Here is an 18,187-nt window from a genome sequence, read left to right as displayed (position 1 = left end):
TAGGAGAGAAGCCATCTGGACTTTTCTTTGTGGAAATTTTTTTTTTTTGAAAATGAATAGATATATAAAGCTATTCAGCTTTTCTATTTCATCATGTGTCAGTTTGCGTAAGTTATATTTTTCAAGGACTTTATCCATCTCCACTAAGTAGTCAAATTTATTGGCATAGTTCATTATATGTATTATAATCCTTTTCATGTATGCAGGATCTATAGTGATACGCTTGCTTTCATCACTAATAGTTGTTACTTGTGTTCCTTCTCTCTCTTCCTGATTAGTCTAACTTGGATTTCATCAATTTTGTTAATCCTTTCAAAGAACCAAATTTTGGTTCTGTTAATTTTCTCTCTTGTCTTTTTTCAATTCCATTGCTTTCAGCCACTATCTCTATTATTTCCTTTCTTACACTTAATTTGGGTTTACTTTACTCTTCTTTTTTTAATAAATTTATTTATATTTGGCTGCATTGGGTCTTCGTTGCTGTGCGGGCTTTCTCTAGTTGCGGCGAGTGGGGGCTACTCTTTGTTGCGGTGCGCAGGCTTCTCATTGCGGTGGCTTCTCTTGTTGCAGAGCATGGGCTGTAGAGTATGCGGGCTTCAGTAGTTGTGGCTCGCGGGCTCAGTAGTTGTGGCTCGCAGGCCCTAGAGAGCGCGGGCTCAGTAGTTGTGGCACACGTGCTTAGTTGCTCCGCGGCATGTGGGATCTTCCCAGACCAGGGCTCGAACCCGTGTCCCCTGCATTGGCAGGTGGATTCTTAACCACTGTGGCACCAGGGAAGACCCTTTTGCTCTTTTTTTATAGTTTATTTATGGCAGATCCTCAAGCCATTGATTTTTAGACCTTTTTTCTTTTCTAATATAAGCATATAAAACCATACATTTTCCTCTTAAGTTCCTTTAGCTGCATCCCACAAATTTTTATGTCATGTGTTTATCATTTATTTTGAAATATTTTCAAACTTGTGATTTCTTCTTTGACCCATGTATTTGAAGTATGTTGCTTAATATCCAAATATTTGAGATTTTTCTAGATAGCTTTTTAATATTGAATTTCATTGTGATCAGAGGATCTCTTCTGTAGGATAAGTCTTTTAAAATTTGTTGTGACTTGTTTTATGGGCCAGTCTATATCTATCTTGTGAACATACCTTATGCACTTAAAAAGAATTGGTATTCTGCTGTTGTTGGGTGTAATGTTCTATAAATGTTAAGTCAAGGTGCTTGGTTGTATTGCTCTGATATATATCTTTACTGATTTTTTTTGTCTGGTTATTGTATCAATTAATGAGAGAAGTGTGTTAAACTCTCCAACTATGTGGATTTCTCTATTTCTTGCTTTCATTCAGTCAATTTTTGCTTCATGTATGTTGACGTACTAGTATTAGGTGCATAAGCAAATATGATTATTATGCATTCTTGATGAATTGACCTGTTTATCATTGTGAAATGGACTGTTTATCTCTCACACAATTCTTTGTCTTGAAGTCTGTTTTGTCTGATATTAATGTTGCCACTTTTGTTTTTTATTGGAATTTGTACTGTATATATTTTTCCACCCTTTTTCTTTCAAATATATATTTCCTATATTTAAGGTACATTTCTTGTAGCCCACATGCAGTTGGATTTTGCTTTTATTTCCAGTCTGACAATCTCTGCCTTTTAATTATGATATTTACTTGATTTATCTTTAATGTAATTATTGATATGATTAGATTTGTGTCTACTATTTTGCTGTTTTGTTTTCTACTTTCCCATATATTTTTTTGTTCCTCTGTTACTCTTTTTTTGCCTTCTTTTGGCTGATTTTTAAAAAATTTTAGAACTCAGTGTTAATTTATCTGTTGCTCTTTCAACTATGTTTCTGTATGTTCTTTCACATTCTACTTAGAGTTTCTGGTATCATTTCTCTTCAGTATAAAGAATCACCTTTATAGAAACTAACACAACATTGTAAAGCAACTATACTCCAATAAAAATTAAAAAAAAAAAAAGGATCACCTTTCGCATTTCTTGTAAGTCTGGCTTACAACAGTGAACTCCCTTAGTTTTCATTTATTTGAAAATGTCTTATTTTGCCCTGATTCTTGAAGGATATTTTTAAAATGCATATGTATATCTCTTAACACATTTAGAAGTTTTTCATATTTACTTCTTCAAAGATTTCTTTCTGTCCCATTCTCATTGTCCTCTCCTCCTGGGATTTCCAACTGCACGTGCTTTAGAAGTTTCTATATTGTTCCACAGATCTCTGCGGCTCTGTTGACCTTTTTAGTCTTTTTTCTCTTTTCTTCAGATATCTATCAATCTATCTTCCAGTTCACTGGCTCTTTAATCTTTCTTCTCCAAACACCAGCCAATAAAAATTTTAAGACCATCCAATAATTCTTTTTCAATCACAGATTTTATGTATTTTTTTTAGTTCTAAAATCACCACTAGGCTCTTTTTATTAATTTCTATTTTGCAGCTGAGGTTTCTTATCTGTTCATTCAATACAGAAATATTTTCCTTATATTTTTGAGCACGGTTGTAAGAGCTGTTTTAAAATCCTTATCTGCTAATTCCAGTGTCTAGGTCATCTTGGGGTTGATCTCCCTTGATGATTGCCCTTTCTCTTAAATATAGGTTACATTTTCCTATTTATTTGTATGTCTAGTAATTTGAGATTGTATTCTAGACATTTTGAATGATGTTAAGACTCTGATTCTTTTATATTTCTCTGAAGAGTATCGTTATTTTTTAAAATTTTAGCATGCAGTTGACTTGGCTGGGCTCAAAATCTAAACTCTGTCTTTCCTCTGGTGGGCTGCAGTGGAAATAATTTTCAGCTCTTTTATCTTAGCTGGTCTGCTTGGAGTCTGTACCACCCTTGTGAAGTTCAAGGATTAGCTTTGGACAGAGTTTATAGGTAGAATTCGGGATTCCCCCATGTGGCTCTCTCTGGAATTTCCCACTTCACTTTCCATTTGCTATTGTCACCTTGAACTCTGTTCTTTGATTCTTTAATCAGTAAGACCATAGATTTCTGTGTGAGTTTTCTTCACCCTGCATGGCACCAAAAAAGAGTAAAAACATACAACTCAACTATTGCTGGTCCTTTCCTCCAAGTTTGAACTCCCCTCCACTGTCTGCCTGTTTATGGTCAGTCTCCAGCCACTTCAGGTAACTGTTTCATATATTTTGTCCAGAGTGTACAATTGTTACCTTGGGAGGGTTGGTCCATTTAAGTGTCTCCACCATTAATGGAAATAGAACTCCTCCTGTGTCCTTTTGACATGTCCCTATCATTCCTTGACCACTTCCTTTATGACCAAAAAAATGTTTCAATCTCATGTTATATTTTCTCTGAGATGGAATAAGTCATTTCTCCAAGGATTCCTGGTTCCTTTTTGTGCAAAATGGTATTTAGAAACTAAGATCTGGGTTCTAGGTGTATTTACTCCTACTGAAGTATCTGTCTTTCTAGGCCTTCTCAGTGGACAGACCAAGAAAATGGATGCATGTGTACATACATGCACACACACCTATATCTGTCTATCTACAGATATATAAGTTTACAACCATTAGTCCTTAATTCCAATCCATCATCAAAAAGCTCATTCTGTTTCTTCCCCCTTTTCATATTTCTTATTCCCTTCTTCAACAGTAAGAAACCTGGCTCCAATTATTCACAACATATTTAGTTATTTGTTCAGCCCTAGGATACATAGAAAGTGGTCAGAATTACTAACCTATACCTTTGAGGAAATAAACCCTTTTAGCTAGAATTCAATATTTGTTTAGAGTTCTTCTTGTCTTTAGCCTAAGGGTATAAATCTAAACATGGTGTTTGTTTATTTTTAAATATTTATTTATTTATTTGGTTGTGCCGGATCTTAGTTGCGGCACACAGGCTCCTTAGTTGCAGCAGGCGGGCTCCTTAGTTGTGGCATGAGAACTCTTAGTTGCAGCATGCGTGTGGGATCTAGTTCCCTGACCTGGGGTCGAACCTGGGCCCCCTGCATTGGGAGTGTGGAGTCTTATCCACTGCGCCACTAGGGAAGTCTGCAAACATGGTGTTTAAACGTTAGTTGGGGTTTATCTCCCACCCACCCCGTGTGATGCTGTAAATCATTCGAAGTACGATTGGCTCACTGGTTTCTGTTTGTATTCCATTTTCAGGTTCCCCCTATCTTTATTGATTTTGTGTATTTATTTTCGATTATGTGAAACATTAACAAGCTTCCAAAAGTCAGAATTATACAAAATGGGATCTTTTGCGCAAGCATCCTTGACCGTAGCACCCTAGCTGGACATCTGTCCAGGGCCCTGTGTTGCAGAATCTAAAGACTCTGCTTTCCCACCTACCTTGGGGGAATAGTATCATTCTTTAATCTTGTAGTAATATTAACACTGACCCTCCTAATTCCTAATTGGTTAAATTGTGGCAAAACCAAATTGCATAATAAAATACCTGTCTAAAGATCAAATGACATAGGTTTGAAAAAATTTAAATACAATCAAGCAGCGTACTGTTCTTCTCAAGTTTACTTTGAGTTACACTGATGGTCTCCCCTTCATCTTTCTGAAGTTTATCATTTGCAGCTGATAACTAACAGACCCTCATGCTGGTCTCTTAACAAACATTGCTTCTTTTTTTTTTTGGCCATGCCATGTAGCATGTGGGATCTTAGTTCCCTGACCAGGGATTGAACCCATGCCCCCTGCAATGGAAGGGTGGAGTCTTAACCACTGGACCACCAGGAAAGTCCCAATTGCTTCATTTTTGAAGGCAATTATTCAGGTATAATTTCTTGGGGTACAATTTACATATGGGGAAAACCCCTTCAAGTTTTGATAAACTCATACAGTTGTGTACCCACCAACACAGTCTTGATACAGAATAGTTCCATCACCCCAAAAAGTTCCTTTCTGCTGCTCATTGTCACCAACCTTTCCCCCACCCCCTGTCCCTGGCAACCACTGAGATGTTTTCTGTCCCTATAGTTTGGGCTATTCCAGGATGTCACATGAATGGAACCATACAGCACGTAAGCTTTGAGTATGGGATCTTTTGCCCAACATAATGTGGCTGAGATTCATCAAAGTTGTATGTATCAGTAGTTCTTTTTCCTTTTTACTGGTGAGTAATATTCTATTCTGTGGATATACTGCAGTGTATCCATTCACAGCTGAAGGATATTTGAGTTGTTTCCAGTAATTTCCAATTATGAATAAAGCTTCAATAATCATTGGTCTATAGGTTTTTGTGGAAACATATGGTTTCATTTCTCTTGGGTGAATACCTAGGAGTGGGATTGCTGGGTTGTATGGCAAGTATATGTTTATAGGAAACTGCCAGACTGTTCCCAGAGTAGCAGTACCATTTTCCATTCCCACCAGCAATGTGTGAGAATTCTAGTTGGTCTGCATTCTTGCTAGCAATTTGTACTGGCAGTTTTTGGCTTTGGGTTTTTTTTTTTTTTTTTATCATTCGAATAGTTTTTGTAGTTGTATCTCATTTTGGTTTTAATTTGCATTTCCCTAATGACTAATTTTGTCGAATATCTTTTCATTGGCTTATTTGCCACTTGTAAATCTTTTTTGGTGAAGTGTCTATTCAAACCTTTTGCCCATTTGAAAAATCAAGTTGCTTGTTTTTTATTTTTGAATTTGGGAATCATTTATACAAGTCCTTTATCAGATATGTGTTTTGAAAATATCTTCTCCTGGTCTATGTCTTTTTATTTTTTTAATGGTGTCTTTTGAAAAGTGGAGGTTTTAAATTTTGATGAAGTCCGATTTATCTTTTTTTTTTTCTTTTGTGAATCATGCTTTTGATGTCATATAAGAAATATTTGCCTGAGGCCACAAATTTTTCTCTCATATTTTTTTTCTAGAAGTGTTATGATATTAGATTTTAATTTAGGTCTGTGGTTAATTTTATTTATTTATTTATTATTGAAGTACAGTTGATTTCCAATGTTGTGTTAGTTTCAAGTGTATAGCAAAGTGATTCCGTTTTATATATATATATATATATATATATATATATATATATATATATATATATATATATATATATAAATATTCTTTTTCAGATTGTCTTCCATTATAGGTTATTACATGATATGGAGTACAGTTTCTTGTGCTATACAGCAGGACCTTGTTGTTTATCTATTTTATATACAGTAGTGTGTATCTGTTAATCCCAAATTCCTAATTTATCCCTCCTTCACCCTTTCCCCTTTGGTAACCATAAGTTTGTTTTCTATGTCTGTGAGTCTTCTTCTGTTTTGTAAATAAGTTCATTTGAGTCATATTTTAGATTTCACATGTAAGTGCTATCATATGATATTGATATTTGTCTTTCTCTGACTTACTTCACTTAGTATGATAATCTCCAGGTCCATCCATGCTGCTGCAGTGGCATAGTTCATTCTTTTTTATGGTTGAGTAATATTCCATTGTATATCTGTACCACAACTTCTTTTTTTTGAATTTTTGAATTTTATTTTATTTATTTTTTATACAGCAGGTTCTTACTAGTTACATATTTTATACATATTAGTGTGTATATGTCAATCCCAATCTCCCAATTCATCCCACCACCACCCTCCGCCCCCCCGTTACTTTCCCTGCTTGGTGTCCATATGTTTGTTCTCTACGTCTGTTATACCACATCTTCTTTATCCATTCATCTGTTGATGAACACTTAGGTTGCCTCCATGGCTTGGCTATTGTAAATAATGCTGCTATGAACATTGGGGTGCATGTATCTTTTCTTTTTTTCTTTTATTTATTTTTAAAAAATTTTAATTTTATATTGGAGCATAGTTGATTAACAATGTTGTGTCAGTTTCAGGTGCTCAGCAAAGTGATTCAGTTATGCATATACATGTATCTATTCTTTTTCAAATTCTTTTCCCATTTAGGTTATTACAGAATATTGAGCAGAGTTCCTTGTGCTATACAGTGGGTCATTGTTGGTAATCTATTTTAAATATAGTAGTGTGTACATGTCAATTCCAAACTCCCAATCTATCCCTCCCCCACCCTCCCCCCGGTAACCATAAGTTCGTTCTCTAAGTCTGTGAATCTGTTCCTGTTTTGTAAATAAATTCATTTGTATCATTTTTTTTCTGAGATTCTGCATATAAGCAATATCATATGATATTTGTCTTTCTCTGTCTGACTTAATTAACTTAATATAATGTGGATAATCTCCAGGTCCATCCATGCTGTTACAGATAGCATATTTCATTCTTTTTTTTAATGGCTAATATTCCATTGTATATATGTACCACATCTTCTTTATCCGTTCATCTGCTGATGGACACTTAGGTTGCTTCCATGTCTTGGCTATTGTAAATACTGTTGCAGTGAACACTGGGGTGCCTGTATCTTTTCGAATTAGAATTTTCATCTTTCCTGGATATATGCCCAGGAGTGGAATTGCTGGATCATATGGTAACTCTATTTTTATATTTTTCAAGAACCCCCTTACTGTTCTCCATAATGGCTGCACCAGTTTACATTTTCACCAACAGTGTAGGAGGGTTCCCTTTTCTTATGTGGTTAATTTTGAATTAATTTGTGTGTATGTTTGGGTAAAGTTCACGGTAGTTTTTTCACATGTGGATTTCCAAACAATTCAGCACATTTATTAAAAAGACTATCCTTTTCCCGGTTAGTTACCTTTGCACTTTTGTCAAAAATCAATTGACCATTTGTGTATGGGTCTATTCCCCGATTCCACACTGTTCCATTGACATTATTTCACACTGGTTAACATCTTGTAGGGCATGGTGACATAGGGCCCTACAATGTAAGGAATTTGTAAAAAGATGATTTCAAGATTCTGCGAGAAATTTCCATCTGTATAGAAAGTGCTCTGGACTCTGTGATAGAGGTTAGCAAGAGCTCTATGTCTGGTAGCACAGAACAAGGGTGTCTAACCCAGCCTGGGGGTGCAGAAAGGCCAAGCAAGGCTTCTTGGAGGTGGTGACCCCCGAGTCAAACCTTGAATGAAAGGAGAGAAGTATAAGGGCACTTGAACCACGTCAAGACCCTACTGGAGCCCAGTGGGGTCAGGAGATGTAAATGGTTCTGATAAGAGCAAGAATTTCTCTAATGCATGAGTTATGTATTGGGATGTGACTAGCTTAAGGGTGTGTGGGACTAGCCTAAGGGTGTGGAATCTTTTTCTCCAGTGGGTGGAAGAGACCTCTGAGCAATTTTTCTCTCCGTAGAATTCCAGGTTGGACCCCTCGAGGCTTTCTGGGTCCTAGTTTTGTTGTCTGTAAAATGGGGGCTTTCTATCACTTTGATCCATGACTCTTCTGAGCAGGATTCAGCACTGGTATTAACAGACACGCCTTATCAGGCTTGCTGCTTTTTTGCCAAAGCTCTTTTATTTGTGAATCAGCTTGCTTGGTCCTCGGAGCATCCTGCGGGGGAGGTGGTTTAATTTGGTCCATTTCCCAGATATGCTCTCTCCGACATGAATTAGAATTATATCATGGATCTAGGAACTTCCTGCCCCAGGATTCTTTGCCTTCCTTCCCAAAGCAGCCCAGTACCCTGGGCTGACCCCCTTCTTTGTATGGGTTCTCTCCCATCCTCTGCAGGTACCATCAAGGTCACTGCCGACTCAGCTGTGCTGGGATTCCTCTTGCGGGACAAGCATGAGAAGGCAGGGAACAGCACCAGTGTGCACAGTGTGACCTGCATCCTTGCCCAGAATGGCAGCCGGGCCTTGCCAGGAGAGCTCCAGCTGAGGGGGCGACTGTGGGCCCAGACGGGGAGCCTTGAGGGCCAGGCCAGCCTCCGTGCTGACACGGCCAGCCTAGCTCTGGGTGGAGTCTGCATCTGGAGCCCTGGGCACGGCCAGCTCTCGGTCAGACTGAGTCACAACATCAGCACCTTGAGTGAGGCAGGTAGGAGGGGTGGATAGGGTCCAATGGCTTCCTCCCCCAAAGAATCCCAGGGCCTGAAGCCAAGGGAGTTAAAGGAGCCCCCAGTCCCCAAACCCACCTTCCAGCTCTATTTCCTCCCCCTACCAGCTTCTCCCAGTGCCCCCACCTTCCCTGGGCCGTTATTCAGCCAGAACACTGGTTGCTACCCAGTACAGACACACCTCAAAACTGGAGGGCAGACGCCCCTGCCACTGGCCCCTCCCCCAGGACTCCCCGCCCCCAGTCCGGCTTCTCCAGCTTGGAAGCCTGGTCTAGCAGGGCCTCCGGGATGTTCTCGGCACTGTGGTCAAGAAATAGCTCAGACACCCCCAGCTCTAGCTTCTTGGGGACATTTCCACGGGACCTGGGGGGGCCCAAAGGTGCAGCAACAAGAGGAGAGCACAGGTTCAGACCCCTGTTCCCCTCGTGCTTTCTGAGACCCCATGCCCTGTCTTTGGGGAGGTAGGAATCCAAAGGGGACACGGGGCCTATCACTTGCTAGGTGTGGCCATTGTAGGTATTAGGTGGGAGCTGGGGGGTTAGTCTGCCTCAGGGCTCAGGGGACCCTCCAGAGAGAAGGAGGGCTGTCAGTGACCCCGTTCTGGCTCCTGTGGAGTGTACCATCTTCTGGTTCCTCTCATCCCCAGGACTCCCCTCCCAGGCAGAGATGCTCCTACTGCGCAGCCACGTGGCTTCCAACCTCTCAGTGCGTGTGATGCTGCGTAGTGCAGAGCGTCAGCTGGATGCTGCCCTTGGCCTGGAGGGCCCGGTCACCAGCGCCCCGGGCAGCCGGCTCCGTGCCAGCCTTGGCCACACGGTGCCCGGCCTCAGGCGCTGGGGCCTCCCTTTCTCCGTGGACGGCCGCGGGCACTTGCAGGTGGGTGAGGGGGCTGGGCCCGGGCCCCGTGGAGGCAGTGGGGCTGAGGGACACCCACAGCTTTGCTTCTCCCAGAGCGTGGGACCCAGTCTGGCGGTCACGCTGGTGGTGAACGTGGATGGCGATCAGCTTCGTGTAGCCCTGGAGAGAAGCGGAGCCGGCGGCCGCTGGGGGCTGGCACTGGGGCTGCACCGCGGCCTCTCAAGGCTCCAGGTAAGTGACCCAAGGTCCCCATTTGGGCGGGGCCCACTGCCTATGCAACTTCTCTAGTCACCTTCCCAGCTCCCACCAGCTTGCCCCGCCCACCTCCCTAGCCCCTCCCACCAGCTTGCCCCTCTCACCGTCCCAGCCCCTCCCACCTTCCCTCCCAGCCTCTCACCAAATTTCCCGTCCTCCTTTCCCATCCATCCTTTCTCCTTTCCTCCCACCCTCTCCTCCCATCCATCCACCCTCCCTTCCTTCCTCCCCACCCTGCCTTCTACTCTTCTTCTCTGTCTTCTGTCCACTTGTCCTCCTGTCCTTCTGTCAACGCTCCCTCCCCTGCCCTCATAAATGGAAGTGTATTTGAGGCAGCTCCCTCAGAGGTGCTCTGGGTCTATCTAGTAAAACGAAAACTGCTGAGACTCTTACCCTTAAGCTCGTGTTCTGGGTTACCTCCCATGGAGAAACCTGGAACACTAGACAAGGAAACACACACACAGCTGTCTTTTGCATTGTTCTCAAGAACAAAAAGCAGGAAACCACCTCTGGGCCTGGCACAGGTGTGGCTAAACCATCCAAAGTGTGTGTGTCAGGGTGAGTGAGCCAGGCGTGCGGCCCGAATCCAGCCTGCTTCATCACTTACCAGTTGTGCAACTTTAGTCCAGTTGCTTACTCTTTCTGTGCCTCAGTGTTCTCATCTGCAAAATGGGACTGTTAATAATCCCTGCCTCCCATGTTTACCTTGAAGATCAGATGAGGAACCAGTTAGAACCTGGCACACAGGTTACTTCTTTTTTTTTTCTGGTTACTTCTGTTTTTGATGATTCTGTGGATTAGCACTTAGGTCTGCACAAACCTCTCTTTGGGGGTTATCTTCCCAGGGAGGCCTTCACAAAGGGAGATGGGGTCAAGCTGGATCTCAGTACTCTGTCCAGGGTTAAGATCGGGGAGAGACACCTCATGCCTACACATGCCCCCTACCCACCCTGCTGGTCTCCCTAGGTCAACTGCAGTGGAGACACTTCGCCTGCCCAGCTGTCAGGGCTCTGCTGGGGGAATGTCACTAGGTGGCCTCACGAGGTACAAGGGTCTCTGTCACAGGCAGGGCAGGGTGGGAGATGGTGGTCTGCCTCCGGGGGAGGTGGGGTGGGCACAGGCTGAGCACCAGTGGCTGCCTGCTGGATGGCTTAGGGCCTGTGGCCACTGCCAGGCCGACCCACATGGTCCCCTCCTCCAAGCCCTCCACTTCCCCAGTAACATGCATCTGGGCTCCCAGCCCTGAGGGGACCCAGCCCAACCTGACAGCAGATGGGTGGTCCCTTCTGTAAGCACACTTAGACAGTGACCCAGAATCCAAGTGTTTCAAACCAGCCTCTGCCACGGGGAGCTGGGCTGGTGACAGGCATATCTGGGTCTTTCGAGGGAGATAGACCATGGGGCTCACAGGCACACATGCTGCCCAGGCTGGGACACAGCACAGTTTAAGTAGCTCCGAGCTCTCCCGGGCCAGGGTGCAGGTGGATAGTAGGTCCTCTCCTTCGAAGGCAAGGCATGGCTGGGAGACCTGAGCACAGGGCCTGGACTCCCTGATCTCCAGCGGGGCCCTGTGGCTCCTGGGCCAAGAGCTGTGGGTGAACTGGACATGGGGCGACCACTGGGGTTGCCTGCAGACCTTGTCAGTGCTGCCCTGTGGGCAGCTGGGTGGGCAGCTTGTGGTAGGCCTGGCTCAGCTGAGCTCTCAGTCCAGTTGGCTCTGGGGGGCCAACCAGTGAGCATAGCCCTGAGGACGGCCTGGGGGAGGAGAAGGACAGAGGTTTTTCTGCTCCTGAGGATCTGCTCCGGGACCAGGGAGACATGAGCCTGGAGGTGCTGAGTGGATGCTGCAGGGTGTCTGGCCTGGGGCACTGCCTGGGGGCCCTGGGAGCTGGTGCTATGGGCTCACCGTCTGGCTGTCCAGATAGAGGGAGCATAGCCTCCTTGGGGAGGACTGTTTCTGCCAGCTTCACCTCTGTGAGCGTAAAAGATGCAGTACTTTCGTGCCTCCAGCTTGGCAGTGGTAGCAGCTCCACCCAGTACAGGGACCAGAAAATCAGACCAACACAACTTCCTGCCCAGACCTGCCACTCACCTGCTGTGTGACTTTTAGCCAGGCGTTAACCTCTCTGAGCCTCAGCCTCGTCATCAGTAAACTGCAGGTGGCAACACCTACCTTACACTGTCGAGCATGAAATGGGCCAACGCATGTCAGGTGCCATCTCAATTTGGTATCCTCTCTTTTGGCATGGTTTCAGCTACCAGGGAATCATGATCTCATTTTACAGATGTGGAAACTGAGGCTCAGGGAGGTGAAGTCACCTTCCCAAGGTCACACAGTGGCCTGAATGGCAGGAGGGTTAGCCAAGAGAATTGAGGATCAGGATTGAAAGGGTCTTAATGGGCTAGACAGACGGGCTGCCTCACCCCAGAGGGAACTTAAGACTGAGGGGGCACGTGGAGTTAGCAGCTACACCTGTGAGAAAGACTCAGGCCTGGGGCGCGAGGGTGACTTCTGCACAGACTAACTGCGCGGGAGGGTTAGGACAAGAGCCATGAATGGACGGCCCTTCCCTCCGAGAGCCGTGGTCTGGAATTCCAGGAAAGGGCTGGAAATCGGGCATTCCTTAGTCCTAGAGCAGGTCAGCAACATCCAGGTGGGAGAATCTGTGGGCTGTGCCCCGTGGGCGGCCACCCCGAGCTCCGTGGCTCCTCTGTGGCCTCCATTTAGCTGTGGTGGGGGTGATAACGTGCATTCACCCTGTCGTCAGTGGTGCTGTCCCCACCCCAGGTGGACAGATGAGCACTGGGTGACAGGAAAGGGCTGAGAGCAGCTCCTGGTTCTGTCACGGGCGTGCAGACACTCCAGGACCCCCAGGTACACTGCTTAGAGATGCAGTGACTTCCATTCGAGGCGTTAAGAGGGACGTGTCCAGACCAGAGAGGTTGAGAGGCCCAAGGTTCCATTATGGAAAAGAGAGGAGGAAACGGGAGGGAGGACCCAGAGGCCTCATGGGGAGCGGGGGAGCGGGCATCAGGGGCCCGAAGGTGCTTCGAACGGTCCAATTTCTTGACTCCCTGGGAGGCCGGTTTCAGCTCTTCAGAGAGAAGTGCTTCATGGGAGCATCACCTGTTAAGGGGGGTGGTGGGTGCCCCTGGGGGATGGGGACTCCCTTGACCACCTGTGGACAGGCAGACGGTGGGCACGCTTGGTGGGGTGTTGTAGGGACACCCGCTCGGGCTCACCTGGCCTTTCTTGGCAGCAGAATCCAGCTGTGCTGATCTTGAATGGCTCCTTCCTGGTCCACGCCTCTGGGGCCAGCCTGGCGGCTCAGGTGTCTTCTGGGGACACTTTCGCCCGGGCGCACGTCCACACAGCCTGCGGCCGCCATGCCTGCCTGGACACCAGCCTCCAGCACACATGGCCTCCACTTCAGGCGCTGGGGGTGCCCCCCGACAACCACATCCGAGTGTCCGTGGGGGGAGACGAACCCCCCAGGGCCCAGCTGGAGGTGGCCCTGGGCCCATGCACCCTGACTGCCCATGGGGACGTCAGGACAGAGGCCAACGCCACACGCAACTGGACCCTGGCCCTGGTGAATCACTGCCCCCTGCTGCAGGTAAGCCCCCACCGGTCAATGTAGGTTCCCACCTCCCTCCACAAGTTATTAACCGCCTGCTGTATGCCCAGCTCTGCACTCAGCATGAGAAACTTTAGTCTTTTTTTTGCCGTTGTCACTTGAATTGGGGGCCTCGTTGACTACAAAGCTTTGAGCCAAAAATGGGACCAGAACTGAATTTTCTCCCCTTTTGCAAAGGGCCTTCCTGAGACACCGGTTCCCTTCCTTTCTGGGGCTCAAGTTGATTCTGTTCTCTCATCTCACTTCCCCCATTCCTGGGGTTAAGGCTCCGGGAGTAAGAATGAGAATAGTACGAAGCAGCAGCTGATGTTCATCAGGCACATGTGCTGAGTGCCCTCTGAGGCCCCTTAAATCCTCACCCCCGGGAGGAAGGGGCTGCTTGTACCCCTCCTTTCATCCCTATCTTGGGTCCCTGCCCCCACGTGGGGTGCGTCCTGGGCCCCAGGGGAGCGAGTTGCTTAAGGTGTCTGCCCTCCAGCCAGTGAACATTGATGTTAGTGATGTATTTCCAATAGCCGGTGCTTTCTGGGTGCCTGGCTCTGGACTCACAAGTATTAACTTACTTACATCTCCCAGCAACTTATGATGCTATAAATCAACGCCCATTTTAGAGATGGGTAAGCTGAGGTTGCAGGTTGGAACAACCGAGTTAGTGGTGGAGCCAGAACTTGAGCCCCAACCTCTCGATGGGATACCCTTGGTATCAGTCACCTTGCAGAGGGAGGTGCTGATAGAGTTCAGGCCGTGGGTCCACTGCTGCCTTCTTCCCACCCAGGCCCATCTCCAGCTCCCCCACCTTGGCTTCTGAAGCTGCCCCTAAATCCGACCACTTTCCCCATATTCCAGGCAACTGGAATCCCGCAGGCCCTGCACTCCGAGGGCCGCCTGAGCTGGGGACCCTGTGAATTCGACCTGGCTGCAGGCCTCCGCAGTGACCACGGAGACGCCCACCTGCAGCTGGCCCGCACCTGCGGGGCCCAGCCTTCTGCCCTGGGGCACCTGACCCACTCCCTGCCCCTTCTGGGTCGCCTGGGCCTGCCGCCCGGGAGCACCGTCAGCCTGACTGCCCGGCCCGGCCCTCCCACCAGCCGCGGCTCCCTGGCCCTCCGGATGGGGCCGTGCCAGCTGCGGGGTGCGCTGGAACAGCAAGCTGAGAACCAAAGCACATGGACACTGGCCACTGAGCCGGGCTGCCCGCTGCTGGAGGTGCGTATGGCGGGCCAGCAAGGTGACTGGAGAGGCAGCTTCCAGAGCCCCTGTCAGCGTGAGGCCTGGGCCTGGCTGACACTCCCCTCCAGGGGCTTCCCAAGACCCCAGCTACTATTTCCCAAGAACCCTGTCGGGTACTTGGTTCCTCTTATCTCTAATCCCGCATTCCCATTCGGTAGATGAGGAAATCGAGGCTGGGAGATTAGAGGCACGCTGTGAAACTAAAGGACCACAGATTCAGAATATAAATTCTTATAAAAGTCCGTCTTCTTAGTAAAATTCTGAGAGCAGGAAGGGAATGAGGGAAGCTGTCCTCAGCTGACAGTGGGGAACCATCACATCTTGGTTTCATAACCTGTTAAAAACCACAGGCTGGGTTTTATCTGAGCGGAGAGATGGTCTGAGAATTGTCCTGTGATGTTTGGGGGAGGGGAATCCCTGACGCTGGAGTCTGGGTCAGCAGACAGGACTGGTGCCCTCGTCTGAGTGGGACAGGTCCCTCCCCTGTCTCCTGACGGAGCTTTCTGGGCACAGGGACAGGGTCTGGTCCACTCGGCATCCCTGAGCATAGGGCTGGGCGCCCACAGATGCTCTGTCAGTGTTAATCAGGTCAACACAGGATTGGGCCATGAGAGAGTAGAGCATCACGTGATAAAGCAGGCCTGCCCACTAGAACTTTCTATGATGATGGAAATGTTTCATTCTTTGATATCCAGGACAGGAGCTGCCAGCCATGTATAGCTTAAAATGAGCTCACTAGTGCTACAGAAGAACCTGAATTCTTTCTTTTACTTGATTTTAATTTAAATTGAACCAGCCCCAGTCTGAAGCATAGACGGAAGACAGATCAGGTTCAAACCTTGGCTCTGCTACTTACTAGCTATATGACCCTGGGCAATTACTTCGCCTCTTTGAGCTTCAGTTTTCCCATTTGTAATATGGGGATATTAACTACCCATTTCAGAGCCATCAAATAGGGTGAAAAGAGAACATTCCTGTGAATTACTTAGCCTGAGGCTGTGCATGTACTAAGTGTTCTATGATGGACAACTGTTGTGTATTATGATTGCTGTTGCAGTCTTGTTGTTATCGTAATGGGGGAGGGGCACAAGTTGGTAGGCAGGGCTGGAGGGGTAAGAGGGTAGAAGATGGAGACTCAGGGTCACTCCTGATGTGGGACCACCTTCCGACCCCGCTCTCTGTGGTCCTGCAGGGCCTGGGCCTCCCAGCAGGGATGCAGCTCAGCGGCTCCCTGCAGGCCTCAGGCAGGGAAGCAGAAGCTTCAGGGATCCTCACAGCGGCCGGCCAGACTGCCTCCCTGACCTTGGCGGTGGCCCTGCACCCATCCGAGGCCACACTTCGAGCGAAGATGAGGCACACGCTGCCTTCACTGCACTCCATTCCCCCAGAGACCTCGCTGACCATCCAGCTCGGGTGGGAGGCCGGGCACCAGCTGGGCCTGGAGCTGCACGCGGGGGCCTGCGAGCTTTGGGGCAGCGGCAAGCTGCAGCTGGACCCCTGGCTGCAGTGGTGGGTGCTGTCCGAGAGCTCCTGCGAGGCCCTGCAGGTAGGTGTGCCAGGGGTGAGTGGGGGGGGGGGGCACCAGGGTCTCCAGGGGACAGGACAGGGACCTCCTTTCTGACCACTGCCAAAACCAGAGAGATCGGGTGAACCCTGGAGGGATGGACTCCTCAGATACTTATTGAGGATCTCCTCTGTGCCCTGGACGTACACCCATAAACAAAGCAGAGATGAATGCCTGCCTGGGGCAGACTGACAACCCCCAGAATAAATCACTGAACTGTGGAGTGTATTACACAGTGGTGAGGGCTAAGGGGAGAGAGAAAGTGGGAAAGGGGGGCATAAAAAACAGGGCAGATATTGCAATTTTATAGTCGGTCAAGATTGGCCCCAAAGACAGGATGACGTTTGAGCACAGACTTGAAGGAGAGGAGGGAGTAGCATTGTTTTGTGTCTGGGTAAAGGGTATTCTAAGCATGGCCAGTGCAAAGGCCCTGAGGCAGGGCTGGAGAGGGAAGGGCATTCTCTAGGACTGAGGTCAGCAAACCATCTCTATAAAAGTTCATATAGTAAATATCTTTGGCTTTGCAGGCCATTCAGCCGCTGTTGTAACTGCTCAGTGCTGCTATTGTAGTACAAAGCGCCATAGACAATATGCACTATGTGGGCGTGTCTGTGTTCCAATAAAGCTTTATTTACAACAGACAGTGGGCTGGATGTGGCCCGTGGGCCATTGTTTGCTGACTCCTGTTTTATAAAAAGCCCGTGGGGTGGGAGCACACTTGGATTCAGGATCCATCACAGAGGACTGGATAGAAGTTGCATGTGGGTGTGAGAAAAAGAGGGGAGTGGATGGCACTGTGCTTTTGTCGTAGGTGATGAGAGGGCTGGGGCTGCTGTTCCCCGAGTGGGGAGAATGGTGGATGGAGGAGGAGGGTTGGGGAAGTGGTGTCACCAACTCCAGGCCTATTTTGGATGTGTTCAATTTGACAGGGCTCTTAAACGCTCAAGTGGAGATGTTGGGGGCAGCTCTCGAGTCAGGAGGTCGGCTGTGGTCTGGACGGGAGGGCTCCACCTCTAGGTGGTCACATTTAAAGCCACAGACCGGCTGAGATGGCTGTGGGGTGGGTGGAGACTAAGCGCTCAGGCTGCAGAGCTGGACGGATGAGAAGGAAGTGGCCAAGGGTACCAAGAAGAGCAGGCCAGGAGGAGGAGAAACCCCAAGGGAGAAGGATGGGGAGGAAAGGTTTCCAAGAGGAGGGAAGGGTTACCAGGGTCAAACGCTGTGTCAGACAGGTGGAGAGTCGGGCAGCCGACCTGGGTGCTGGGAAGGCCACCTTTGAGGCCAGGAAGCGCCAGACTCTGAATGGCAGTTCTGCCCCTTGTCTCTGGTGACCTTGAGCAAATCACTCTTCCTCCCTGGGCTTCAGTTTCATCATCATAAACGGGGTGCAAAGGCTCCTCCAGTCTCAGGATTAGATGAAACCACACTGCCGATGTGCTCTGGGACGTGCTGGCGGGAGCAGCCGAGGGAGATGCCCGCGTGGGCCAGCCTTGCAGCCTGCTTCCTGGACAGGCTCCCGTCTGCCTCTTGGCAGCAGGTGTTTGAGTTCTGTGCACCTGGGAAGGCGGAGGGGATCGGGGAGGAGAGGTGGGGAGATGCACGTTCGCAGCTGCCAGTGGTTGGAAGACTCTTGGCCAGTTGGTTTCACAGGATATGGTTCTCTTGGGTATAAAGATGCGATCCTCGTAGTGTGGGGAGGTGGAATGGG

General features: G+C 47.7%; 1 protein-coding gene across 1 annotated transcript in view; it reads left to right on the top strand.

The window, feature by feature from the left end:
• The window catches only part of LOC133104210 (uncharacterized), a 173,102-nt gene that overhangs the window by 105,984 nt on the left and 48,931 nt on the right, over positions 1 to 18,187 (top strand). The window contains exons 40-46 of the mRNA XM_061209857.1: positions 8,607 to 8,915; positions 9,581 to 9,810; positions 9,886 to 10,023; positions 11,014 to 11,091; positions 13,308 to 13,664; positions 14,532 to 14,891; positions 16,108 to 16,461. Of these exons, the coding sequence (XP_061065840.1) occupies positions 8,607 to 8,915; positions 9,581 to 9,810; positions 9,886 to 10,023; positions 11,014 to 11,091; positions 13,308 to 13,664; positions 14,532 to 14,891; positions 16,108 to 16,461 (1,826 nt within the window). The remainder of the gene's footprint in view (positions 1 to 8,606; positions 8,916 to 9,580; positions 9,811 to 9,885; positions 10,024 to 11,013; positions 11,092 to 13,307; positions 13,665 to 14,531; positions 14,892 to 16,107; positions 16,462 to 18,187) is intronic.

This window comes from Eubalaena glacialis, chromosome 13 (assembly GCF_028564815.1).
Source record: "Eubalaena glacialis isolate mEubGla1 chromosome 13, mEubGla1.1.hap2.+ XY, whole genome shotgun sequence".
Taxonomy (NCBI): Eukaryota; Metazoa; Chordata; class Mammalia; order Artiodactyla; family Balaenidae; genus Eubalaena; species Eubalaena glacialis.
The sequence above is the reverse complement of the archived record's forward strand: the minus strand, read 5'-3'. Positions and strand labels throughout refer to the sequence as shown.